Source organism: Rhinichthys klamathensis, unplaced genomic scaffold (assembly GCF_029890125.1).
Source record: "Rhinichthys klamathensis goyatoka isolate OS25496 unplaced genomic scaffold, OSU_Roscu_1.1 h1tg000325l_1, whole genome shotgun sequence".
NCBI classification, from domain to species: Eukaryota; Metazoa; Chordata; class Actinopteri; order Cypriniformes; family Leuciscidae; genus Rhinichthys; species Rhinichthys klamathensis.
The window spans coordinates 561667-589136 of record NW_026606840.1 but is presented as its reverse complement, the minus strand read 5'-3'; the positions used below and the strand labels follow the sequence as shown (position 1 = coordinate 589136).

Here is a 27470-nt window from a genome sequence, read left to right as displayed (position 1 = left end):
CAGTCAGTGATGGTCTGGGGTGCCATGTCAGCTGCTGGTGTTGGTGCACTGTGTTTTATCAAGGGCAGGGTCAATGCAGCTAGCTATCAGGAGATTTTGGAGCACTTCATGCTTCCATCTGCTGAAAAGCTTTATGGAGATGAAGATTTCATTTTTCAGCACGACCTGGCACCTGCTCACAGTGCCAAAACCACTGGTAAATGGTTTACTGACCATGGTATTACTGTGCTAAATTGGCCTGCCAACTCTCCTGACCTGAACCCCATAGAGAATCTGTGGGATATTGTGAAGAGAAAGTTAAGAGACGCAAGACCCAACACTCTGGATGAGCTTAAGGCCGCTATCGAAGCATCCTGGGCCTCCATAACACCTCAGCAGTGCCACAGGCTGATTGCCTCCATGCCACGCTGCTTTGAAGCAGTCATTTCTGCAAAAGGATTCCCGACCAAGTATTGACTATTGAGTGCATAACTGAACATAATTATTTGAAGGTTGACTTTTTTTTTTTGTATTAAAAACACTTCTTTTATTGGTCGGATGAAATATGCTAATTTTTTGAGACAGGAATTTGGGGTTTTCATGAGCTGTATGCCAAAATCATCAGTATTAAAACAATAAAAGACCTGAAATATTTCAGTTGGTGTGCAATGAATCTAAAATATATGAAAGTTTAATTTGTATCATTACATTATGGAAAATAATTAACTTTATCACAATATGCTAATTTTTTAAGAAGGACCTGTATATATATATACGTGTGTGTGTGTGTGTGTGTGTGTGTATATATGTATATATATTGTCCTCGCATTCTTTCTTGTGTGACACACCTGAATGAAAGGCTCATTATGCGGGTCTTTGTCTTCTCAGGTGAGAACCACCTAACTATTCATGAGGGGGTTGGGCCGTTCACGCCCATTCGCATATTGCCTTTCCAAACAAAAATTTTTTTTTCACAATTTAAAACAATCTATTGTTTTATGTGAATGATTAGGCAGGATGATTTTCAGATCATTTTGAAGCAAAAACTACAACAACCATTAGTCAAAAGTCTTGTGGACACATATTTCAGACTGATCTCATGAAATGGCGTATGTATGACACGCCAATTCGTATTTCCATTTTTGGCGTGCTATCAACACGCATAATCGCTTTTCAGCGTGTTTATCAACGCCTTGACTTAACGTTACATTACTGTATATATAAATATGTGACCTACCCCAACCCCGTCCCTAAACCTACCCGTCACTGGGGTTAATACCATTTATGAGTCTTCCCCTACCATCCTAGGAAAAAAAATATTGCTCCACAGATGTAAATATACATTTTCCTTCGTTTTGCTCGGACATTTAACGGCGTACATATACACGCGGAATCACTCGGACATTTAACGGCGTACACATACACGCAAAAGATGACGGTTAATTTCGGCGTGGACACACACGCGGATAGCTCAAAATGCGTATAGATAACACGCCACTTGACTTGAAAGTGGCGTGTATGTTTACGCAAAGTCATGATGTCATGTTGCATATTTAGTATGTGTTTTGTGGCCTTATTTCAGAAACTTTAATTTTTAGTTTTTTCAATAACCATGCATAAACAATATTCTCTCAAAAATACAAACATGTACATACAAGTAGCTCTCATATTATGGTATCCCTGTTTGTGCTAAATAGAGTGTAATTTCACCTGTGCCATTAATATGTTTATAAGCAACTGAAAAAAGCACAAATGTCAGGGCATGTCAAAACATCTCAAGGACCCCAAAAACACCTTAGACCCCAGAGGGTTAATATGTTTATAAGCAACTGAAAAAAGCAATAATGTCAGGGCATGTCAAAACATCTCAAGGACCCCAAAAACACCTTAGACCCATAAGGGTTAACTGGGTCCAGTTGACGACCACTGCACTCGGTGTAGAGATCCGGACAAAACGGCAGCCCCCGATGGGGAGGTTGAGCTAGTGAGGGCAGGACGCGTTTGTCCAGTTTGCTTTTGGGACAGACGTCCTGGTTCTCAACTGGCCAGTCGATGTTTAATCTGGCAACAACAAGAGTCACAACCTCCACCAGCTCCTCATCGGCTGGAGAGTGAGGTGGCAAGTCCTCAACCTCTCCTGCCTTGATGCTTTCAATTTCCAACTCCTCAGAGCTAGATACTTGAAGCACCGGTGCCTCACCCAGTGCAGAAGGAACCGCAAAGCGTGCTTCCGAACACTGAGAAAAGGCACTGGATCTATCAGGTGAGGGCAGAAATAAGGCCAGGCCCATATCTAACCCCTCTGATAGATCCATCTACAATCCCCATTATTTAGATTGCCTCGGCAGCAGCAGGACCCACACCCTGGGGAACGCAAGCCTGAGCACCCGCCGCAAAAAGCGCAAGGCGGGAGCAGAGCGTCTGTAGTGGAAGCTGTTCACAATGTACTCAGCCAGTGCCCTCGAGCGCTGACTGTGCATGCTCCGTTCCCAGACAAACAACACAAAGATTGTGTGTATCCCCACCTGTGATGTAGCGTGGGCAGGGATGAACACACACATATATATATATATATGTTTCTCTGTCTACCATCTATATATATATATATATATATATATATATATATGGTACACAGACAACACCAATTTCATGGATGATTTCACACGCGCTTCACAACGCTATCATGCAGTGTGTTCCCACAGCGTCGATCGACACAGCGTGAGTTCCCTTGAAACAGAACAGTAATATTAAAATAATATTTATTATTTAAATAAATATTCCTGTGGAAACTGTGATAATTTTTTTCAGGATTCTTTGATGAATAGAAAGTTCAACAGATCAGCATTTAAATGAAATAGAAAACTTTTGTAACATAACTGTCTTTACTGTCAGTTATGATCAACTTACAGGTAATGCATCCTTACTGAAAAATGTATTAATTTCTTTCAAAAAACGGTAGTGTACACACATACACACACACAGAGAAATACAAAGTTAAAAAGTGGACATATTTGAACATAAAGAGGCTATACACGGATGAACTATAATTAGCAGAAAATAAGGAAGAGTACACTCATTCAAAAAACAGCAACAGCGAAAGAATCACAGGGAGGAAACAGAGAGAAAACCTCTCATTCATTCCAGCTGGTTTGGAACTGATGGGCAGGTTGGAGACATGAACTTGAAAGAGGTCATGTTCTCCCACCCCCATAGATAACAGCTAATGACCATGACTGCTCATAAAGCAGCAGCCTATAATTAGCCAGAGCCCCAAGGACTATATAGGGTATTATTTTCCAGTAAGAGGGTATGCTTTTATATGCTCTCCGGCCATTGTTGGAGGCTCTGTTTCCACGTTTTGGGAGCTGATAGAGCTTCAGCTGTACCTGTGCACTTTTCTTCACTTTATGGTGCTTTGTCTACTCAACAGAGAGAAATGAAAACTTGGTGGCTGACAGTGCTTTGTATGCTCTAACAGCATGTTATGCACTACTTTCAAATTTAAATTCCTAAAGATTGACAGCAAATGGTTAGTAACAGTCCATGACATTGATGGAATCTGGATAAAAACAATACAGAAAAAGATCTGAAAACTCAAAAACCGTTTTAGGACTGGTCTGTACAATATTGTCTAATGACAAAGAAACCAAGTCAATGCTAGATTTACAATAACAACCCAACACTCGCCTGGGCCTGAACAGTATTAGACACTGTGCTTTGGTGTGGAACTAATGTGTGTTTGGGTATGTACGCATGCTGTTATTGACCACCAGCATTTTGATGTGGTTATCACATCACCTGGCCAGGTGTAACTTGGGATAAGTGGAAGTGAGATAAATTCAGAGCTGTACCAGGTGGTGCCTTCTGGTTTGAGTTGAACCCTGCAATCTGTCTTGTAATCTTTTCCTAGTTGTAAAGTTGTGCGCACAACTGCACAACCTTTACTCAGTAATTGCAACATGAGCGGAAAAATGTTGTTTCACCATATCTGAAAGTGTTGGTGAGGAAATTGTGCTGAGAAGCATTTATAGGTCATTAGTGAAGTCTGGGTTTCTTTTGTTGGTGTTTAGCGCCAGTTATTTGGTGTTTCCATGGTTACAATGATACATTATGGTTTAGATTAACCACACGTTTGGCTCATTGGGATGTCAGTGTTTGTATGCACACAAACACTGATGACTATATTGTAGGCAAGTGAAAAATCCATATTTGGACTGTCATAAAAGGCAATGTTGCAAAGTGGACATGAATGTAGCAACTCCTGTTGTTTTTATAGACTTCCTCTTTGCACTTTAGACCTAGTCAAGAAAAGTCAAGCACCCAAAAATGAAAAATCTGTAATCATTTACTCACCCTTGTGTCATAAAAATTTTCTTTCTTTCTTTTTTTTTTTTTTTCAAATAAAAATTTAAGTGATTATTCACTCTCAAATCAAATCATTGATCAAACCATAAATACAAAGCTCAAATCAAATATGGTGACCCGCCATCAACAACATCAAACCCAATTGGTGCTTATGTCATGATGCTAAGTCATATGACACGCAAGAACCAATGAGGTTTCAGGTTTGATGTTATTTTTCAAAGATCATCTCTTGTTCCTCAGAAGAAATAAAACTTCTATGATTTTGAAACAACATGAGTGAATTATTACAGCATTTTCATTTTGGGGTGAATTATTATTTTAAAGGTGTGCAAAACCTTTTTTTCTGTACACACTGATGGCAATGACAGGTGAAATAACCATTAAAGGGTTGAACATTCAAGACCATTAAGCAATTAGATTTGAGAAGGTAAGACCGGAGAATTTGGGTTTAGATTGTTGGGAGTGTGTGTTCGTATATTTAGATGCTTCATCTCCTCTCATATTTCTAAAGCTTCTCCAATTCTCCCTCCGTGAGAAGTCATGAAAGGTTTTTTTTATGTTGAGACCACACCCATGTAGGTCTATCCCACCACACTAACCCAGCAACCCTACATTTTATTCACGTGGGGAACATCCATCAATGTCCCTGTTGATCTTCCTGTAAATCCTCACACCTTCCTTGATTGCAGCTATTTTTGTAGAACGGGATAAAAGAAATGCAATAGGCCCCCGAAGCTAATGACTTCTATTCTACCACAGTTGGGAGGCAGAAAACTTGAAGCTCATTCTCGTCTACCAGTTCAAATATCATGCAACCTTTCATTTTTTTGATCAAGTATAATAATAATTACTGTCATTCTTTTTCACTTAAAGGGACAGTTTACCCAAAAATGAAAATTCTTTCATCATTTACTCACCCTCAGTTTGTTTCAAACCTGTATGAATTTCTTCTGCTGAACACAAAAGAAGATATTTTGAAGAATGTCGGTAACCAAACAGGTGATTTATTTCATAGTATGAAAAAAAAAATACTATGGAAGTCAATGGGATCCCATCAACTGCTTGGTTACTGACATTCTTCAAAATATCTTCTTTTGTGTTTAGCAGAAGAAAGAAACTCATACAGGTTTGGAACAACTTGAGGGTGAGAAAATGATGACAGAATTTTCATTTTTGGGTGAACTATCCCTTTAATAATTAATCCCTTTAATAAATTTAATAATGTCAAAAGCTAAAAAAAAAATATGTAAACTTAAAAAAGCAGAATGTTTTCAGTTACAGGATGCTTTCTGCATTGTTGTCATACAGTGACTGTCAGACTCAAAAGTTCATCTATATTTTGTCCTTCTCCAGCTGTCCTTTCGCTTGAGCTTTTTTTATCCATCCTGTGCTACTCATCATACATTTAATGATGGCCGCTTTCAGTGAGGATACATTTGCTTGGGTGACTTTACAAGCAGTGAAGTAATTTAAGTGGGGTGATAATTAGTTCATGGCAAACATACATGTATATCTCAAACTTCCTGTGAGTTTCTTGGAACCTTTTCCAATTACTTTATGGGTTTTCTTTCATTCTTGGAGTTTATTTGATTTATTTATATAGTAGTAGTTTTGTTGATATACAGTTCTGTGAAAACGAACAACCTGAAACTAACAGGCAACCAATTTATACAGCTATTTGTTTTTGGTATTTCTAGTGTGTATTCAGCAAAGTCAATTTCCTTTCTGGGAAGTATAGACTCTCTTATTGTGGGTTCACAACGGTGAAGACACTGTTTGGTTAAAGTTTACAAGGTAGAAAAAAATATCTTTTCTAACACAAACAAGGATGAAATTCTTTAACACAAGCAATTAAACACCAACCAGCTGTTCTGAACAACCGACACAAGTTTGACCACCACTGATGTCTGGTCACGTTTGTCTAGTCAAACAGAAGTGCCCAGAAGGGAACATTTCACTGCATTTGAGTTCCATATGTTGAATCTCAATATTCCTAAAGTAAAATGCTCAGTGTTATTGTTGTATATCATTATTAGGCATACACTGCAGTAATAAATCATTACAATTCAAGTCTAATTTGTTTGTTGAAACCTAGAAGCCATAGCGAGAAGACGTTATTGTATTTTTTTTTTCCATTAAACAATATTTATAATTAAATCATTCATTTTCTCTTTAATCATTTAAATGCATTATATCAGCATCATAGTGCATGGCAGTTAGCATAGTCATTCAAGTCTTATTATAATTGGTAAAAACTGAAAGCCAATAAAATAAAAGATTGATATCGTTTATTTTCTTTAGACAATATACAATATCACTCAATATGACAAAACACCTATTATTAAATACAACTATATTTGCTGGTGGTGGTAATACCATAAATGAGTCCTACCCGAGTCCTAAGATTTTTATCAAGGTAAAATCTACATAAAGTTCCCAAACGAAAGTATTATTTAGTGTAAAACATGTTGAAGTTTAACAAACAGTTTGTCGATTCATTAAATGATAAGCTATTTCCTCACAAAAGCTGTTTATTCAGCGTAGTCAAGCCTCTCATCCATTGATATCCACATAAAAAAAAACAGCCTCTGGTCTCCTTCCCTGCGTTAGACCGTTACGCTCTTTTGGCAAAAGGTTGCAGGCTTGCCTTCCAGTGGCTTTGGTTAGTATGCCTTATAAGACCATAATTAGATGGTTCAGGTGTGTGTAACTGGGGTTGGAGCTAAATTCTGCAGGACAGAGATCCTCCAGGAGCAGGATTGAACACCCCTGATTTAGAGCTTCCATAGCCTCTCATATGACCTACAACAAAAAACAACTATAACATTCCAACACATTCTCATCCTTTGGCGTCATATAGGTGACGCCATATGACATTTCGTCAAAATCTTACGCACATGGCATCCTTTAGCGTCAATATAACACGCACTGTTATGGGTAGGTTTTGGTCTGGGGTAGGGTTACGGTTATGACGCCTTGGGATCTGCGTCTCATATTGACGCTAAAGGATGCCATGTGCGTCGGATTTAGACGAGCGTCACCTGTATGACGCCTTGGGTTCTGCGTCTCATATTGACGCTAAAGGATGCCATGTGCATAAGATTTCGACGAAATGTCCAAAGCGTCACATGTCTGACGCCTTGGGATGAGAACGGGCTGAACATTCCATTTGAGATGCAATTGTTCATCTCTGATGATTGTGACATTGTACTTTATATATATATATATATATATATAAACACTTAAAATGAAATATAGCCTATTAATTTTGTTTGATTTTAACAGCTGTTTAGGAGATTGTTATAGCGCCAAAATCTCTTTTTTACTTTACTGGACTGAAAGGCTTAAAAGGTAGCCTGATGTCTACATCTACTTTATTACTTTAACAGTTAAACTAATCAAGAGCAAAATAAAAATAAAAATAAAAATGTGCTTATGTTAAATATTGTGACTTTACACAACTTCTCTTCATTTGCTCAATCTGTGGTCTGTCTTCTTGGTGAGAACTTGGTGAGAAAGGACAAAGGTCAAGCAAATCTAATTAGAGAGCAGCCTGTCAATGTGCTCATGGTCATTTGTATAATCAAACTTTCAGACGTTCCAGTAGTTTTACTGAACAAGTCTATAGATAGCAATGGTCCACAATTCAAAACTCTTCAAAAAAACAAACAAATTCATATTCAAGGTACAAATTCATGTTGTTGCAGACACATGCACATTTAATATATTACAAAGTTACTTATAGTCAGTTGAATGTCTGTTGGGGGACAATCAAAATAAAGTGTTAGCAGATATTACAGTTTTTCTCGATTGCTTAAACACATTTCTTGAAACTATGCCTCGTATTCTCAAAACTGTAAACAGAAATCCATAACGTCTCACCCAATTCCCCAAACATTCTATTTTCAGGTCAAAATGAAGCTCTACACTCAAAACCATTCACTCTTGCTGAAAAACCAAACTTTGCCCTCAGACAGGACACATAAGCCCTCAAAAATACACACACTACAACATAGTCTCACACACTGGTGCTATAAATTCAAAACAACATTTCCAAAACTGGTAAGTCATGTTGCTTGTGGTTTTACTCTCTCCTACTCTTACGTAAGATGTGTGTGACCATCATATGACAGTAAAAGAGCACACACAAACCTTATTCAAATATGGAATTGTATTGGAATGGTAAAGAGTGTTGGTACATGCCTCCACTCAAGGATACAATATGATGAACAAGTCTAAGAATGTTCCACATATGGTTGAAATACCATCATTGGCCTAGAAAGATAACATTCTGGGAGTCAAGACTATAAAGGAGAAAGGATGCCCTCCCTTCACTGTCACACTTTGCAGCCACTCTGTGTGACTGTACGACTGCTGGCCTTTTCTTGCAAGAACATAAACCTCATCAAAGACAATTGGAAATGTTTGTCTCTTATTCAGTGATAGAAATGTGTTTGCCACCAAACCTCCCTGAAGGTTCTGATGATCCGACGGTGAAGCGACTCAAATTTGTCTGTACTCGTTGCCCAGCCTCTCCCTCATAGTCATACCATGGACAAGGACATGGCCAACTAAAGTGGCTTGAATTTCATCCGAGACTGCTTGTCTTCTTGCCCTTGCCCTTGCCCTTCCTCCTCCTCCTCCTCCTCTTCCTCCTCCTATTCCTCCTCCTCTTCCTCCTCCAATTCCTCTTCCTCCTCCTCATCTTCCTCCTCCTCTTCCTCCTCTTCTTCCTCTCCCTCCTCCTCCTCCTCTTCCTCCTCTTCCTCTCCCTCCTCGACCTATTGCTTACTGTAATTTCTCTGTGGATCCATTGTTCCAAAACTCAGTAAACTGATTTTTATCTTTTATAAAAGATTGTATAACCTTTTATCTATTGAAGGATCTGACTGATGTGTGTTCAATTTTGACTCTTAGTGTTTCCTCGTGGGTAATTGTGTGCTAACTGAGCTGAAGCTGTGCTGACTTGAGTGAACAATATTGAATGCTAGTGCTTTCTAAATGACCACGTGGTGTAGGCAATGAGAAATGAAGGGATTTGTGTGTAGAGTTTTGCTGTGACAGTTCAACAAATCTGACTAATGTGTCAAAACAGGGGAATAGTGTTCATAGTTCAGTGAAATGGGTGTACTTTTTGATAAATGGCATTATGGTTTTGAAATTTTAGTTCAAAAGCCTGGTTATAGTGTTTAAGCAATCGAGAAAAACTGTAATGAGAGTTAATTGTGGGAGCTTGATTAATTAAAGTAATAGTTCACCCCAAAAAAGACAACGCTATCTCACGACCAATTCGTACGAATTCGTACGAGTGATTAAAAGGTGGCTAATTCGTACTAATTCATACGACCTCACTCGTACGAATTCATACGATTTGTCTAAACCCACGTGATGGGTAGGTTTAGGGGCGGGGTCAGGGGTAGGTCATTCGTACGAATTCATACGAATTTGGTAACTCGTAAAATATGTACGAATTAGCAAAAATCGTACGAATTTGTACGAGTGAGGTCGTATGAATAAGTACGAATTAGCCACCTCGTAAAATTCGTACGAATTGCCGTGAGATCGGGCTGAAAAAGAAAATTTTAGTTGGAATAGTTTGAATCTAAATATTATTTACTTTTAAACCTTTTTTTGGTTTGTGACATACATACAATAAAAACAACTCTACAAAGCAACTCTTTTAATCTGTAATATCCTGTGCTATTTTTAAATAAGTACAGCTGACCATCCTCACACACTGTTTCAAGCACATGTTTGACTGATGGGGCTCTGAAAAGACATAATTCAAAGGAAGGGCATCCAATAGCACATTCTCTCTCTTCCAGTTTTCTATTCCCAGTGAGTGTCCTAGAGCAGCGGCTTCACAGGCCTGGCTGTGATCAGGCCACTGCTGAAAGATAAATTCCTTCACCTGCCCGCATCTGCCCTGGGCATCATAGACACATTCCTCTTAGTGGGATTGACAGACTCCACTGAGACTCTTTTAACTCCTAGTAGAAGAAAAGAGTTCACAAGGCAGCTTTGTATTGAATGATGCATGTATTGTGCCATGTTCTTATGCCATGAACCCTTATTGTCATTTATTTCAATATTCTCGTATTCAGTCATCTGCAAAAGCATCCTCAATTATGTATTTGCTCAGCTGTCATTATCATTTGAGAATAGTATGTAAGCCGTTTCCAACTCAAGGTAAAAAGTAAAAAAAGGTCATTGTGAAATGGTAAAATTAGAAATAGTACATTGCCAGATACAAAGTCGCTATTACAATAATGTTGCAAATGAGAAACAAAGTGTCAAATACAAGAGACAAAGTCGAAATTGTGAAATATAAAATCACATTGTATAGAAAGTCGCATTGTGTGATAAAGTGGCAATTACGAAAAATAAAGTTCCAATTTACAACATTAATTTGCAACTGAAGAAAAAGCTTTTGATTGATGCTCACTATCGGTTGATCGTGTTGGCCTGTCAGAAGAGATTATTTTTGCAGATACAACTGAATGATGAATCTGTTGTGTAAAATGTGAAACTATATTAAAAAAAAACATCCCTTCAGGACATGTCCTTTTTGGATTTTGGGACATGAAATCATGATTTCCATTTTCCACACCTGGAACCAGACAAAAGGCTGTAAGAAAGGCACTTGAAGTGTCACCTCAGCCTCGGGTCTGGAGGCAGATATGAGAACTGAATCATTTACTTTTGGAACAACAGTCTTTTAAAAGAATTCCAAACTGAAAACCAAAGATAATTTGGCTTTGTGACCTTAAAATTATACAGACATATCCCAATACATGAATTTTAAGAAATTAAAACAACTGCTTTACATTCCTGTAACATTTAAAGTTTAGTTGGGTATCTTAGGTTTAAATCTACAGTGGAAATGGCAATTTTGGAAATTTAAACTGGCTCTACAAACCTGCCCTAACAGCTCTGATATAATTAGAGGTTCCACTTCAGTTTAAAAGATTGGAACTCTTAGATTAGTCCCCTGGTTTCGTCTTGATAGATCCTTAAAGGAATGTCCAGTCTTCCAGCTACCTGCTTTCCTTTCTCTATTTAGGGGGAGGGGGGGTGGGGGTTGGGAGATTGTTATCTCAGGCTCAGTTTACAGCCTAATGAGTCTATTTGAATGTGTATGGTCCACTTGTGCGTTTGTGTAACCCTGTAAAAAAGTATCGTTAAATTGGATAACACCCTTTCTACTGATAATTGAGTGGTTATTCGTAATTTTCAATACAGATGTCATTGCACGCTATTTTGTGAACAACCAGGGTAAAGAAGTCACGAAGCTTATGAATTTTCAATGAATGTGAGCGCGTCCATAAATGGCTCCAAAAATTTGTTCTGAAATATTATAAAATATTTAAACTCTGCATTTATACCATACTGACAAACCATGGCATATTACACCTTCAGGTTTTTTTTTTTTTGCAAATAAAATCAATACATTTTTGGTGCATGTCTTCCATCAAGCAGAAAGGTTTTATGTGAGGTAAAGGCTAAATACATGTAGGAGGTTATGAGCTGGCTTTACAACACATGGGACAAATAGCAAAGTGGCTTTGATCATTTTGGAACCATTTTCTTTTATCAGTAGGATAATTGTTTCATTATATGGTCAAATACAATGAATTATTTACATCTACAAATTGAATAAATATGAATTAATTAATATCTTTAAAAACATTATCAACTCTGTTTTACAGATATCTGAACCTGACTGATGGATTTTTGAACCGGTAAATAAAAACTGCATTGCAACATGGAGAAAAAAAGAAATCCATTTGTAAATTATGTGTCATCATTTTCATTTCAGACACTGTTAGTTGATACAATGATTTTTTTGTTTTGAATTAAATGCATTGCATTGTGTTTTAGGGTTAAAGGAAATGTCAGTAAACTTAATGTCCTGGCAGAAAAATACTAGTACCTTTTTCTTTTCTTTCTTTTTTTACATATTCTTTTCTTACAACGTATTAAATTTATCTAAGTACCATAATACCATCTATTATGTTTGATTTTAATATTGTAACCATTTTAAATCTAATTTATGAAAATGTAATCTAATCTTAAAAGGATAAGCTCGCAGAATTTCAATCAGCTTTGCATTGTAATTATGAAGGTAGTTTATGTAAATGAACAATGTATACAACCAAAGTCTGCATTAGAGTGCTATAATGCTCACAGTTCCTTTGTTGTATGTATGTTATTGATGCCTATAATTGTAAACTCTAAAACTTAGGCTATATATTCGTATATATGCTAATACAACTTTAATTACTGTGCCTTTTTTAAAATCTCATGATTATTATGTTTTGGGTTATAGGCTAGTTTTTAAATTTTATTAAACTGTGTTTTCTTAAACTTCTGTAAACTAAGGTCTTAAGGACAATCTTGTCGGGTGCAACATGGGTTTATAATCAATTGCTTTTCCCTTCTAATATCATAATGTCAAATAATACAATACAATTTTGCCTTAATTATAATTGTCATTTATCATTACTTTTAGTTTCCATAAATCTTTTTTCTAGAGTAACAGTCTCAGTTTTTACATTTTATGTTTAAGGCTATATCTTATGTATCAAATTCTGGCTTATGATAATAAATATCATGTTCTGGCTACCCATTTTACTCTGCTCATTATTACAGCGACAGTTCAACAATAACTATTACCACTGCTAGTTAGCTGAGCAGTGTGTGATACTTGTGTAAGACTGAATCTTATGCAGTTTGTCAGGTGAATGTTCTATCTGCAATAAAGAAAGATTATTGTATCAGAACTGTGTTAGAAATTGCTCTAAGTATACAAGCAGATGCCAAAATAGATGGCTACGCAAGGAGCTCACAATAAAACTTTTTTTTTTTTTTTTTAAGTAGTTAATTTTAAAAACTACCTCATTTTTAATAATAGCAAATGTGTTTTATTGCATCGATTGCAAACTTCCAGGTGCACACTGAAACACCTCAAACCATGTGTGCTGTGTGCTAAAAGACAGGAATTAGTTGTCACCTCAAAAACACCTGGACATCAGAAGTCTTTGAACTGACATGTTTATAAAAACAAAAGGAAGAGGAATGTGAGGAAGTAGTAGGTGATGTACAGAATAGTGAGGGCATCTATACTGCCTTGTTGATAATAATACATGACATCTTAAGAGAGACCTTCACAGTATTTGCATCCATTATTCATCAAAATCCTGAGTTGAACAAGACAAAAAACTGAAAAGACAGGAAGACAGGAAGCTGAGAATGCTATTAAATATACAGTAAGTATATTGAGTTGTGCTCTGATATTATATAATTCTTCTAATATATTCTAATTATATTTCTAAAAGAAAAGACATGACCCAACATAGACTGTTATGTCCAAAGCACACCTAACACTGTACAGTCCCTGCGGTCAGCCGATGGGCAGAGGGGAGTGTGGTCGGGAAAGAGGGAGGAGATGGAGAAGAGTTATCGCAGGAATGCTGACGTGACCACAGTGCAAGAGGAACGGTGCCACTGGCCAGGCCAGGCAGAAAGCCTCCCCTCTCCCAGTTCACCCTGTGCTTGATCCAGAGGGGTAAATTATCCTAGGATCCTCTATTTATACAGTGTGTATATTTACAGCAGTGGATGATTGGGATGCTGCAATGTTTGAAAGCAATGCGAAAAAGTTGCCATCCTTTCTGGGAAAGAGCTATTCTGAAGCAGAGAGAGTTGATGCTGGCAAAGCTGAATAACATAACTGCCATGACTTTGAGGGCTTGGTCCACTGAACCTGCCCTGAACTAAACCAGTCGAAGTTTGGATGAAATTTATCAGAAAGATTTATTTTTATTTCATTACAATCCTTCTCTACTCAGGTTTTTTTTTTCATATAAAGTAATATCATAATAATGTAAATGACAGAAAATCCTGACATTCCTTTAGGAACTGAAAACAGGCGCGCTCAACTCCCAAGACGTTTTGTGGGTGCGAGTTATAAAACAGTAATCAAAATAAAGATGAAAAACCGCACTCTCTAGTTGCATCTCATATATATTTATTTAAACAAAAACAAAGAGATTGCTTTTTAACATCATCACAGGTGAACCCCGATAAAATCCAATCAGCAACGTCAGGTGCACCAAGTTACCAACATAAAAACACACAAAGAGTAACAACCAAACAAATCATAAACAATGCTCACATGTAACCCTTATAAACAATAAAAAAATAAAAAATAAAATAAAATAAAATAAATTAAAAAAAAACTTGGTGCACCTGACGTTGCTGATTGGATGTTAATGGAGTTCACCTGTGATGATGTTAAAAAACAATCTCTTTGTTTCACACCACACACTCACTGATGATGGCTTAGGCCGAAACGCGTCTGTGTGGACATGGTATAAATAAATATATATGAGATGCAACTAGAGAGTGCGGTTTTTCATCTTTATTTTGATTCCTTTAGGAACCCAATAATAAAACATGTCCTAAAGGTACTAAAGGTTGCCCGCTTTGCTTTAAAGTGACAGAATTTATATACAAGTGCTGATTGGCTAGCATGTGGCTGTCAACATACTTGTTGACAATATTTTCACTTTATTGGACATGTAGAGGCACCCTTCTTGTGCCCAACCATGACTGTATTGACATAGTAGCATGTTGTCTGTTAGCATGCTTGACTTGTGCTATGGCTGAAGAGGTGAAGGGGTTGAGTGCTGGTAGAGCCGTTCATCTGTAATCTATGTATCCTTAGACAGTGATGTATGGCCACAACTGCAGCGTACAGCTGGATGTAGCCATAGGTTAAATGTCAGATGTAATGCTGGGAGATGTCAAACTTAAATAACGTTACTGGACCTGGGAATGGTACTGCCAATAATGATTAATATGACTTTTGTTTATATGCAAATGATTGACACTCATTAGAAATCAAGTTTTTAGTTAGTCTAGTGACTACATGTATATGCTCCACCTTTTCTATGTGGAGCTCTGTGATTTCGAGATCAGAACAACTGTATACATTTAATTTAATCTGACAAATTTAAAATTTATATTGCTGTGCTGACTGGTTTCCACTAATCACTCAGTACTACACCAAGTGTCCACTTTAGGTGCTTGACTATGCATCGGTTACAAGTGCACCAAAAGTTATTTTAGCAAAGCAACAAAATAGAAACAGACTCATCAAGCACCCATGGCATGCTGGCTATTCGGCGAATGCTAACAGGGGTTTTTCACAAGGGTTGCTAAGAGTGGTGTAGTGTTGTCCAAAACATGTATTCGAATAAACAGAGTGTCCTTTATTTTGGTTCATGTTATTAAAGGCATCAAACAATTCATTAGTGGAACAGTAGTTGTACGATTTGCATTGTTAAATTCTGTGTATATTTACTCTCCTTGAAGATATATGACCTTTGTGTTCTCCAAGGGATTTCTGCTTCACAATGTGCTGAAAGGTCTGAATCACAGCAAATTTAAACCCATAAATTCAAGCTTTGGTTGGCATTTCATAAAACTTCCTATCCATCTGAACGTAGTGAGGGTCACTGGCCTGGGTCAGAGGGAAATGTAAATGCTATATTTTAATTATATTAAATTATGTGTGTGATTAATAAATATAAAAATGTCACTGGTTAATAAAAACTAATGCATTAACTAATGTTAACAAATTGAACCTTATTATATAGTGTTACCAAGAAAAACTGTGCATCGGGGCATAATTTAACATCAAAACACATGTATATGTTCAGTAATATGGTACTTCAAGTAGATTACTCTTGTTGAGTTAACAGTAATGGAGTTGGTTAGTTCTAATAAACTAGAAAATGTCAGATATCAGAGAAAATGATGACCAAAACAAAAATATTATTGGTCATTTAATCGGATATGTGAGGTGGTATCCACAGTGCTCCATAAATGGAAAGAGGGTATTTATATCTAGATGTGACCACAAGGTTTCCATACACAGTATGTATTCTCAAGTATCTACCCTGATTCTCACTTCAGCTAGGTCATGCTAAGCTAAAGTCGCAACATAAAAACATGAACAAAATAAAGTAGTTTTAAAGCTTTCCTTATATTCAAAAAGTATTCATAAATAAGGCTTATAAAGTATATGAATAAAAGGCCTAATCAAAGAATGAAAATTATTTATCCTCCTTTTTCGCAAATGATGCTGGATGCTTGTATTGACGCGCTATATCATGTGTCACATTAAGAGATAAACTCGATGTACTCCTGACAGCCATGGGGGATTTCCATCATCATCCGGTGGACGCATTTAAAATCCCATCTCCAGTGACTGCAATTGCAAAAGATATATTTGGACTCTCTAGAAATAAAATTATATGAGAGGATTTTTTTCAGGTAGGCAGCAGGACATCATGCCTGTTAGGTCAAACTATGCTTATGGTTGCCAAATAAAGTGTCATTAGGAAATGTACCTGAATATACCTTTCAACAACTTAGTGCTGCTGATTATTTGCATAGATGATTGTGTAACTGGAAGAATTAAGGAAAATCAAAAAGAAAACCCTTGTTTTTATCATTTCATTAAAATACAGGGCCCTTGGGTAGCCTTTGTCCACCTGTTTAACCAACTGGACCGAGTATTGTGTGGCTTGACCTTTCCACTGCCCCATGAAGTGACCCCCCAAGTTATAAGCATGTGAACTATTGTACAGTAACTCAATGAACACAGAATTTCATCAAAACACATAATTAATTTATTGACTGTAAAGTGTTATTAGAAAAAAAGTACTAAATACACACACGCACACACACACACCCACACACAAGTTTTCATGTTTTATGGGGACATTGCAAAGACATATTGATTTTATACTGTACAAAAAGTATATTCTATCCACTAACCCTAAATCTACCGGTAAACCTACCCATCACAGAAAAAAACAAAAACAAAATTGGTATTATAAGATTTATAAGCTGTGTAGGGTATGCCAGAACCACAGACACACCAACAAATACATTTATTTTTAAATAATTAGTTTAATTTATTTTAAATCAATTATGGGAATGTATTGCATTTAATATTGTTTATATTTTAATATAATTTATGAGATGCCAAATTCCAAAAAAATTAATTTAAATTTAAAATTTAAATATTTTGTCTCTACCACTCCAACAGAAGGCGCTGTCGCTACTCAATGGCTATATCTATAGTTATTTTGGCAAGGTAAACTAAATGGATACTTTTGGATGGATACATTCTCATGAATAAGAAGTTAAACATCAGATGCATTTTTAGACCATGAAAAAAAAAACAGTTCAAGGGCAACCACATCCATTTTTTATTCCTATTTGTCATTCATTCAGTATTTGTCAAACATATCACAAATCATATCACAAATCAGTGGCCACATAAATATGGACATCAGAATTTCACAACAGAACATGCTTGTCTTGGTTTATGTCTTTATTCTTTCCTTTTAATTTCTATAGGAAAATGTATGTTACTGTTCTTCATATGAACTTCTTTTTTTGCTTTCAGTGGGTAAGGAAGGAGAAAAAGGGAGGGAGGGAGGGAGGGGTAGAGTGAATGTAACACTTTGGGGGGCTGTCCAATGTGCTGCCTTAAATTAGCCATGGGAGAGGTTGGACTGAGGGTGGAGCTTTGTGCTGTCACTATCTCCCTAAGTATTACCTGCAGTGCTTCAGTAGGTTGGCTGCACTTGTACTGTGTGTAAGGACAGAGAGTGGGGATACATAGCAGTGAAAACCAAGCCTTGAGAAATCAAGGGCACCATCCTAAATCTGCAGTGCATCTATTTTAGCAAGTTCATGCAGTGCAACTTGCTGTAGATATGGCTGGTTGTCTGCAAAGAGGAAGACTGAGTGCAGCAGGCGCACCTCTGAAGTGCCTGGTTATTTTGATTTCATTAGGATGTTGTCTCTCTAAAGTGGACGCAGATCCTTTCGACACAGCTTTCCGCCATAGTCACAGACCTGGACCTACCGTTGAAACAATCTTGGTAGCCAACAATGGGATTAGAGTTCCCTTTGGACGCTCCATCTATCTGGATTCTATCAATGACCTTGTGACTGAAGTGCACGCAGGAGACCGCTGTCACATTACAGTTCTGGACAATGACCCACTGGCTCAGAGACCTGGAATGCTAACACCCAAGAAGTTCCCCTGTGCTTTTGGTGCAGAAGAGGTGAAATATACTCACTTTGGTTCCCGGAGCCCAAGCAAAGACCACATTAAACTGCAACTGAGGTATGACTCCAACACAGACACAGTGGTGGTTCCTCTGATTCTTGAAGTAGAAGTGGTCTTTCAGCAACTGGAGATTGTCACTCGTAACATGCCTCTGGTTGTGGACAAGCTCAATGGGCTAAGCAACCCAATTGACAAAAAAACTTTGGAGTTTGCATTTGAAGATGGTGTCACTACATGCAAGGTGACCACACTGGTTGGTGCAGGCAAACTTCCCAGGTATGGTGGTCTTACTGATAACTCTGTTAATGGCCAGATGATTAATTGCGATGATTTTGTCAAGAAGGGAATTCAGTATCAACACACCGCAACTACCAACTCACCTAACAGAGACTACATTCCAATGCTTGTGGAAGTACAAGATAATGATGGTAATACTATTCAACAAGAACATTTCCAGATAATGGTTAGAATCAAAGAGGGTAATGAAAATACACCACCAAAACCTAGCTTTATATCTATGATGATGATGGAGATTGACCAGTTTGTGATGACAGCCATTACTTTGGATATGCTGGCAGCTGAGGATATTGAATCAGATTCTGATGAATTAATCTTTAACATAACATCTCCCTTGGGCTATCAGCAGGGCTATATTATCAGTACAGATGATCAAAACCAGCCAATCACTTCTTTCCATCAAAGAGATATTAAAGATCTAAAGATTGCTTACAAGCCTCCCTCTGAGGATTCAGACTTAGAAAGAATTTTCCAGATTGAATTTGAAATTGTTGATACTGATGGGGCTGTTTCTGATCCTTTTGCGTTCATGATTGTTGTGAAGCCAATGAACACTTTAGCTCCGGTAGTAACCAAAAATACAGGACAGCTGCTTTTTGAGGGTCAATCAAGACCACTATCCAGCTCACACAATTTAGAGATCAGTGATGAAGATAATCTTGATGATGTGAAGATTACTGTTATTGATGGCTTGAAACATGGAGAGCTAACTGTGCTAGGGTCTCAACGAAATTTTTTTACTACAGCTGATCTAGATGCAGGCATTGTTGTGTACCAGCACGATGGAAGCGACACTTACAGTGACAACATTATATTCAGAATGACTGATGGAAATGATGAAGTAGAGTTTTTATTCCCCATCACAATAGCCCCAACTGATGATGAACCCCCTATTATAAATGCAAACACTGGTATTGTGCTTTTTAAAAATGAAGTGATGCAAATCTCACCCTTTATCCTGAGTGCCACTGACATTGACTCTGAGGATTCAACAATTAAATTCATATTAGAAGAGCCATTCTCAGCAATTGGAGAGTTGCTCATAAAACAGGTGGAGCCTCCTCCAGATCCATCTGCATGGAAATTTAGTGCAACAGATGAGATGTTTGAACAGGTGGTGACAGAATGGTTTCAGCAGGATATTCTGGATGGGAAGCTGTTCTATCGTCACACAGGTCCTCATAGTACCACCACTGTGATTGACCAGTTTGCCTTTAGAGTCCAGGATGACAATGACCCACCAAATCAATCAGGAGAGCATGTGTTCATAATTAAAATCAACCCGGTGGATGACATTCCTCCAGAACTTTACTCTGGCACCACATTACACATGACAGTCAAAGAATATGAGCTGACATTTTTTAAGAAGAAATTTCTACGTTACACAGATCTGGACTGTGATGACAGGGATCTTAAATACACCATCATCAAACCTCCTACTGACACAGATGAAAACAGCCCTGTTCCTCTTGGTGCCATTGTACTGACTGATAGCCCTGACATCATAATCAGTGAGTTTACACAAGCTCAGGTCAACCACCATAAAGTGGCATACAAACCCCCAGACCAAGAGCTCGGTATTACTCCAAAAGTGGTCCAGTTTTCATTCAGTGTGGAGGACACTGCTAGTAATTCTGTTGATGGACTTTTTACAATCTTTTTACAGCCTGTTGACAACAAACCCCCTGTAATTACTAACACTGGTTTCACTGTTCTGGAGCGAAATACTTATATAATAACCAAAAATGAACTTGATGCCTCTGACCAGGACACGGATGATGAGAATATTAAATTTATAGTGACCCAGATTCCCAGGTTTGGGCAGCTGCAATATTTAGGAATTGACATGTCCAATGGGGAAACATTTGTGTTGGAGGACATTGAAAACAGCCGACTGGCCTACATCCACAGTGGTGAAGAATCTCTTCACGATGCCATTAAGCTGGACATTAGCGATGGCTTCCATGAAGTCCCCATTGTTGTCAAGATCAGCATCAAGCCTGTTGATGATGAAACTCCAAAAATTATGTTACCGGCAGGTTTGTTAGGCACGTCCATTGATGTACTTGAGAATGGTGCAACAGAAATCACCAGCAATGTTATTCAGGGTCGTGATGAAGACACAGATGACCTCATGCTGACTTTCATAGTTGAGGAGCCTCCTAAGCTAGGAGAAATAATGGTGAATGGAGCTCCTGCTGAGCGCTTCACCCAGCAAGACATAATTAATGGCGTGGTCGTCTATGTTCACACTAGTGGTGAAATTGGCCCCATCAAAGAGCATGATTCCTTCAATCTCACAATATCTGACATGTCAGATGAATGGGTTGTTGGTGGCAACAAAGTTCAAGGGGTCCGTGTCCAAGTCACCATTCTTCCTGTAGACAGCATTCCACCTATTGTTAATGTAGGTGGCCAATTTGTAGTAGTCGAGGGTGAGAAAAATGTTATCACATTGGAGCACATTCAAGCTGAGGACATTGACACTGATAATGATGATATCTTGTGTACTATCATCGTTCAGTCCACATCTGGCTATGTGGAGAACATTTCCCCAGCTCCTGGGTCTGAAAAATCCAGAGTAGGCACTGCCATCACTGCATTCACCATTAAAGATGTTAGTCTAGGCCACATCTATTATGTCCAAAGCATTCATAAGAGTGTTGAGCCAGTGGAGGACAGATTTACTTTCCGCTGCTCAGATGGCATTAACTTTTCAGAAAGGCACTTTTTCCCCATTGTCATTATCCCAGCCAATGACGAAAAGCCAGAGATTTTCATCCGTGAGTTTGTTGTCATGGAGGGGATGAGTTTGGTCATTGACACACCTATTTTGAATGCTGCAGATGCAGATATCCCAAGTGATGAATTAGTTTTTGAAATACTTAAAAACCCAAAACATGGAAACATTGTTCAGCAGTTGAGCACTGGGACAGTTCCAGTGGTGACATTTACCTTAGAGCAGATCAAGGAGGCTTCCAATATTGTTTATGAGCATGATGACTCTGAAACCAAGGAAGACAGTTTTGATATTCGACTCACTGATGGGAAGCACACTGTTGAAGAGAAGGTCATCATAATGGTCATTCCTGTTGATGATGAAACCCCAAGGATGGCCATCAATGATGGCCTGGAAGTAGAAATTGGAGAAACCAAAGTAATTAGTAACAGAGTCCTGAAGGCCACAGATCTGGATTCTGAAGACAAAGAGCTTACTTACATTATCCGTTATGGCCCTGGCCAAGGCTACCTTCATAGAATTACCAAACATGGAGTTGTAATTGGCAACATTAGTATTGGAATGAATTTCACTCAAGATGAACTTGACAAACAGTTGATCCAGTACGTTCACACAGGCCAGGAGGGTGTCCGTGACCTGCTAAAGTTTGACATAACAGATGGAATCAATCCTCTCATTGATCGGTACTTCTACATTAATATTGGCAGCATGGACATGGTCTTCCCTGATGTTATCAACAAGGGTGTGACACTCAAAGAGGGAGGTAAGGTCACCTTGACCACAGACCTTCTCAGCACAACTGACATCAACAGTCCAGATGAATATCTAAGTTTCAGTATTACTCGTGCTCCTAGCAGGGGCCATCTTGAAAGTACTGATCTCCCAGGGGTGCCCATCTCCACCTTCACTCAGCTGCAGTTAGCTGGAAACAAGGTCTACTACATCCATACATCTGACGATGAAGTAAAGATGGACAGCTTTGAGTTTGAGGTGACAGATGGCTATAACCCTGTCTTCCGCACCTTCCGTGTATCCATTACAGATGTCGACAACAAGAAGCCAGTCTTGACAATCAACAAGCTTGTGCTGGGGGAGGGAGAAACCAAGCTGATCACACCCTTTGAACTGACAGTGGAGGACCGTGACACACCAGACAACCTGCTGCGATTTGTAGTGACTCAAGTGCCAGTTCACGGTCAGCTTCTGTTCAATGGAACACAAGTCATTACTTCATTCACCAAGCAGGATCTAAATGAAAACCGTATAACTTATAGGCATGATGGCACAGAGACAAATGAAGACAGCTTCTCCTTCACAATTACTGATGGGACCCACACAGAATTTTACGTTTTTCCTGATACTGTATATGAAACTCGTAAGCCTCAGATGATGACTATTCATATTAGCACAGTGGACAATGGGGTGCCTCAAATCATTGTAAACAAAGCAGCACCCACTCTTAGGGTTCTTCATACTGGGCACCTTGGATTTTTGATTACCAGCAAAGCTCTAAAGGCTGAGGACAGAGACAGCCCAAACAAAGTGCTTCAGTATGTTGTAACCGAGACCCCTCTTCATGGCTTTATCATGAATTCTGCTTTGGGGAATGATAGCATCAATTCCTTCTCACAGGGTAAGTTATACTTATTTTCCTTTTTGTTTCCTAAATATTTTATGCAAAACCTGTCACTGTTATTTAAGATTTATTAAAATCTTATCTATTGAATTTATTAAAATCTCATTTCTCATCATAGCTGATATTGATGATATGAAGATTTGCTATGTGCTTCTTGATGGGTCCAATGCCACAAGTGACATATTCTACTTCAGAGTGGAAGACAATGGTAAGAATGTCTCTTCCTTGCCCCTCTCATTAACTGAAAGTGTCATGTGTCAGTAAAGCTGCTTTTGGAATTCCCAAGCTTTCAGTTGCTTATTTAAATACATTTTGCTGAAGGGGACTTTTCTAGGTTGGCTTATAATTAGGAGAGTGTTTCTTTGTCAGTCAATATAAAAAGTAAACAAAACATAGTAACTACTTTTTATAAACATGTACTTTTTATAGTACAGTGATAGTTAAAGATTGAAACTATGTGGTGGGTCAATGCTTCTTCATTTTATCTGGTCAAAACTTTCTGAGTTTAACTGTGAGATTTGGAAATCCTACTGTATGCCCCCTCAGCATGACGCATACACACAAAAACATAAAAAATGAAACACTTTAAAAAAAGGATTAAGCAAAGAATTTTTTTTCAACTTGGATGACCCTGGACAAGTAGAGCTTTAGTGGTCAGCAAATAATAGCAATATGCTAACGTGCTTGGAGTGCGGATCAAGCTTCTTTTTTTTTTTTTTTTGACTGAATGTCTAAGTAATTCCCAGTAACTTTAAATAAAGCTGTAGTTTTTTGTCCAAAATTTTATTTTTACTTATATTTGAATTCACTGTCAATGTTAATTCATATGATCAGCACAAATTACTTTGTGTATCTGTGTGAATTCCTTAAATCGTAAATTTTAAAAGTCGCAGACATTTGCTTGTTAGTAGTTTAACTTATGGCTCTTTAGCTGTGTCGGAACTGGAGCATGCACCAGGGCTGGCACTTCGTCTCTTTGGCAGCATTTCAGCTGGAGGCAGTCATTGCTATAAGAGCCAGGAAAAGATACACACTGTCAGAGGCCTGGCCGAGATGGTAGAAACAATACCATTTAGAAAGACTCAAAAGAAGCCAGGACTAAATATTATTACTATTTGGAGGAAACTGTTTGTTTGTGTACATTTTAAAACCTCAAATTGCCACATTACAATGTCTAAAATTCCTATAGGCTATACAGTAGCCAACAGAAAATAATGGAACAGGTTCACATACTCTCTGGACACTGAGACAGCAGGCTGTAGGTGTGTTTACATATATATTTCTCAAAGTAACTCTCATCTTTGGTTGAGGCTGACTTTATATTGTTTATGTTTGGCGTTTCAGAGACCCCAATGCTGTAAAAGCAATAATAGTCATTTCAAAATTAACCTTATTTTTTTTCTTTCAATTCTTTTTTCCCCTTTCCAATTCTCAGATGTAGTCAAAACATACTGGGTTTTTTTGGTTGTTTGTTTTGTTATAATTTAAATAGGTTGCACTTTTCAGAGATTAAATTTTATTTAAAAAAAAAATCAGTTCTAATAAGACTAGGACAAGTCATGAAGTATCAGCTGAATAAGTGTATTAATCATGTTTTTGAAGGGGTAGCACAAATAATGGTCTTAAAGGGATAGTTCACCCAAAAATGAAAATTCTGTCAGTATTTACTCACCCTCATGTTGTTCCAACCCCGTAAGACCTTCGTTCATCTTCGGAACACGAATTAAGATATTTTTGATGAAATCTGAGAGCTGGATCACTCCTTCATACTAGTCCATAGGCTTCTTCAGAGATTGAAACTTGCCGGCCTCGAAAAGTTATTAAAGACATCGTTAAAATAGTCCAAGTGACTACAGTGGCTTAATCTAAAGTATATCATGTGACGAGAATACTTTTTGTGCGCAAAAACAAACATAAATAACGACTTTATTTCAACTATTCATTTCCTTCTTTTTGGGCCTCTAGTCAGTTAAACTAGTGTAATTGCGTAGAGCTACGTCACACGTAGGCTCACTATTGGCCGACGCTGGTCATGTGGGTGATGCGTGTGACGTACAACAACAGAAGCTTATGCTGTTACACTAGTGAACTGACTCGAGGCCCTCAGAGAAGGAAATGAATAGTTGAAATTACGTCATTATTTTTGTTTTTTTTGCGCACAAAAAGTGTTCTCGTCGTTTGATAAACTTAAGATTGAGCCACTGTAGTCACTTGGACTATTTTAACAATGTCTTTAATAACTTTTCGAGGCCGGCAAGTTCAATCCCTGAAGAAGCTATGGAGGAGTGATCCAGCTCTCAGATTTCATCAAAAATATCTTAATTCGTGTTCCGAAGATGAACGAAGGTCTTATGGGGTTGGAACAACATGAGGGTGAGTAAATACTGACAGAATTTTCATTTTTGGGTGAACTATCCCTTTAATAGAGGGTAGGTCATGTGGCTTTTTGTTAAGTGTCCTTCCATTTGCTGAGATAAACCACAAAGGACTTTATTTGGATACTCATCCACCATTTTAAATAAAGCATATCTATACTAAGGCTGCACGATATAATTGAAATATCGCAAATGTACATATTGCGATATGCATATTGCAACAGCTTGCAATATCTAAATTTTAATAGGGTATTTCAAAAAGTTGCGAAAAGTCAACATTTTAGGTTGACGGCTTGACGCATATAGCAGAAAAAAGACTGGGTAGGGGACTGTTACTTAAGTATAACTTGCTTAAAAGTAGTTATTAAGCACAATAAGCTGTGGAAAACAACTGACATACTCTCTGACACACCCGAAGCACATGCACAGAAAGCCTCCTCTAAGACAGCGCGCAGTCCCGAATTCTGTTATCTTCTGTACTCGAACGGCCAACTACACACACACTTATGTCAAAATGCCTGTCTTGCCGAGTATTCATGTAAACACAGTCAGTTATGTCTTAAGTGAACGTAAACAGTTGGGAAATAAATTGAATGTGAGTCAATAGGATCAGTGCATCAGGTAATAAAGTGACAGCATCCTAATACAGTATACCTGCTGCTGTCTGTCAGTCAAACAACAAGAGAAAAATTGATTTGTATATTCGTTTTATTGTTTTTGTCCTATTGTTTGTAATTGGTTTGTGACATTACTTTTTATGTAATACTAAAACACTGCTGTTCACTTTCAGAAGTTGTAGTGATGCTTTCTTTTCCCAGAAAGAATGTGAAACATATATATTGGTTATATCACTTTCAGTTTTTAAATATATTTAAATAATTTAAATTGATTTTACACACTTAAAGGGATAGTTCACTTTGAAATACATTTTTGGTATGTTTTAGCTTACCTCAAGGGCATCCAAGATGTAGGTGTCTTTGTTTCCGCAGTAGTTTCAATTTTGATACTTTTAGGTCAAACCGTTCTTGTCTGTCAGTCATATAATGCAGGTCTATGGTCACCACCTCAAAGAGCATGCACAGAAAAGTCCAAATTAAACATAATTTAATGACTCGTAAATGTAAGTACACATTGATGGCCTAAGACACGAAACGAGCGGTTTGTGTGAGAAAACGAACAGTATTTATATCGTTTTTACCTCTTGTAACCACAGCCACGTCCAAGTGATCTGAGGGCGCGGGCGCTTCGGTCTGCGCAAGCGCCGGAAGTGATCTCTCGCGCGTGTACGTCACTCATTGTTTACACCAAGATTTCGGAAGTGTTAACTTTCACTGTGAAGATCTAAACATATTTAGATATACAGGAAATCGCAATGGAAGACGATTTCGATATATCAACAGACAAAGTTGAATTTTTTTCGCAACCGAGCGAGAGATCACTTCCGGCGCTTTCCGCCGCTTGCGCAGACCGAAGCGCCCGCGCCCTCAGATCACTTGGACGTGGCTGTGGTTACAAGAGGTAAAAACTATATACATACTGTTCGTTTTCTCACACAAACTGCTCGTTTCGTGTCTTAGGCCATCAATGTGTACTTACATTTACGAGTCATTAAATCATGTTTAATTTGGACTTCTCTGTGCATGCTCTTTGAGGTGGTGACCATAGACCTTCATTATATGACTGACAGACAAGAACGGTTTGACCTAAAAATATCAAAATTGAAACTACTGCAGAAACAAAGACACCTACATCTTGGATGCCCTTGAGGTAAGCTAAAACATACCAAAAATTTATTTCAAAGTGAACTATCCCTTTAAAGCTTTATCGTTTCATATATTTAACAAGTTAACGAATATCGCATTTTTCTTCAATATTGTGCAGCCTCTATAAAAACAAGCCCTATACCTTACTTGCTTTGTA

General features: G+C 37.9%; 2 protein-coding genes across 3 annotated transcripts in view; both read left to right on the top strand.

The window, feature by feature from the left end:
• si:dkey-27h10.2 (uncharacterized) overlaps positions 1 to 27470 on the top strand; it is an 89971-nt gene that overhangs the window by 31957 nt on the left and 30544 nt on the right. Inside the window, exon 9 of one of the 2 annotated variants that reach the window (XM_056271745.1) lies at positions 12054 to 12082. In XM_056271745.1, the coding sequence (XP_056127720.1) occupies positions 12054 to 12061 (8 nt within the window). In that variant the 3' untranslated portion in view covers positions 12062 to 12082. Of the gene's footprint in view, positions 1 to 12053; positions 12198 to 27470 lie in introns of those variants that run through there. The other variant, XM_056271744.1, reaches the window with a different exon arrangement.
• The window catches only part of frem3 (Fras1 related extracellular matrix 3), a 34785-nt gene continuing 25307 nt past the window's right edge, over positions 17993 to 27470 (top strand). The window contains exons 1-2 of the mRNA XM_056271724.1: positions 17993 to 23172; positions 23294 to 23383. Of these exons, the coding sequence (XP_056127699.1) occupies positions 18144 to 23172; positions 23294 to 23383 (5119 nt within the window). The 5' untranslated portion in view covers positions 17993 to 18143. The remainder of the gene's footprint in view (positions 23173 to 23293; positions 23384 to 27470) is intronic.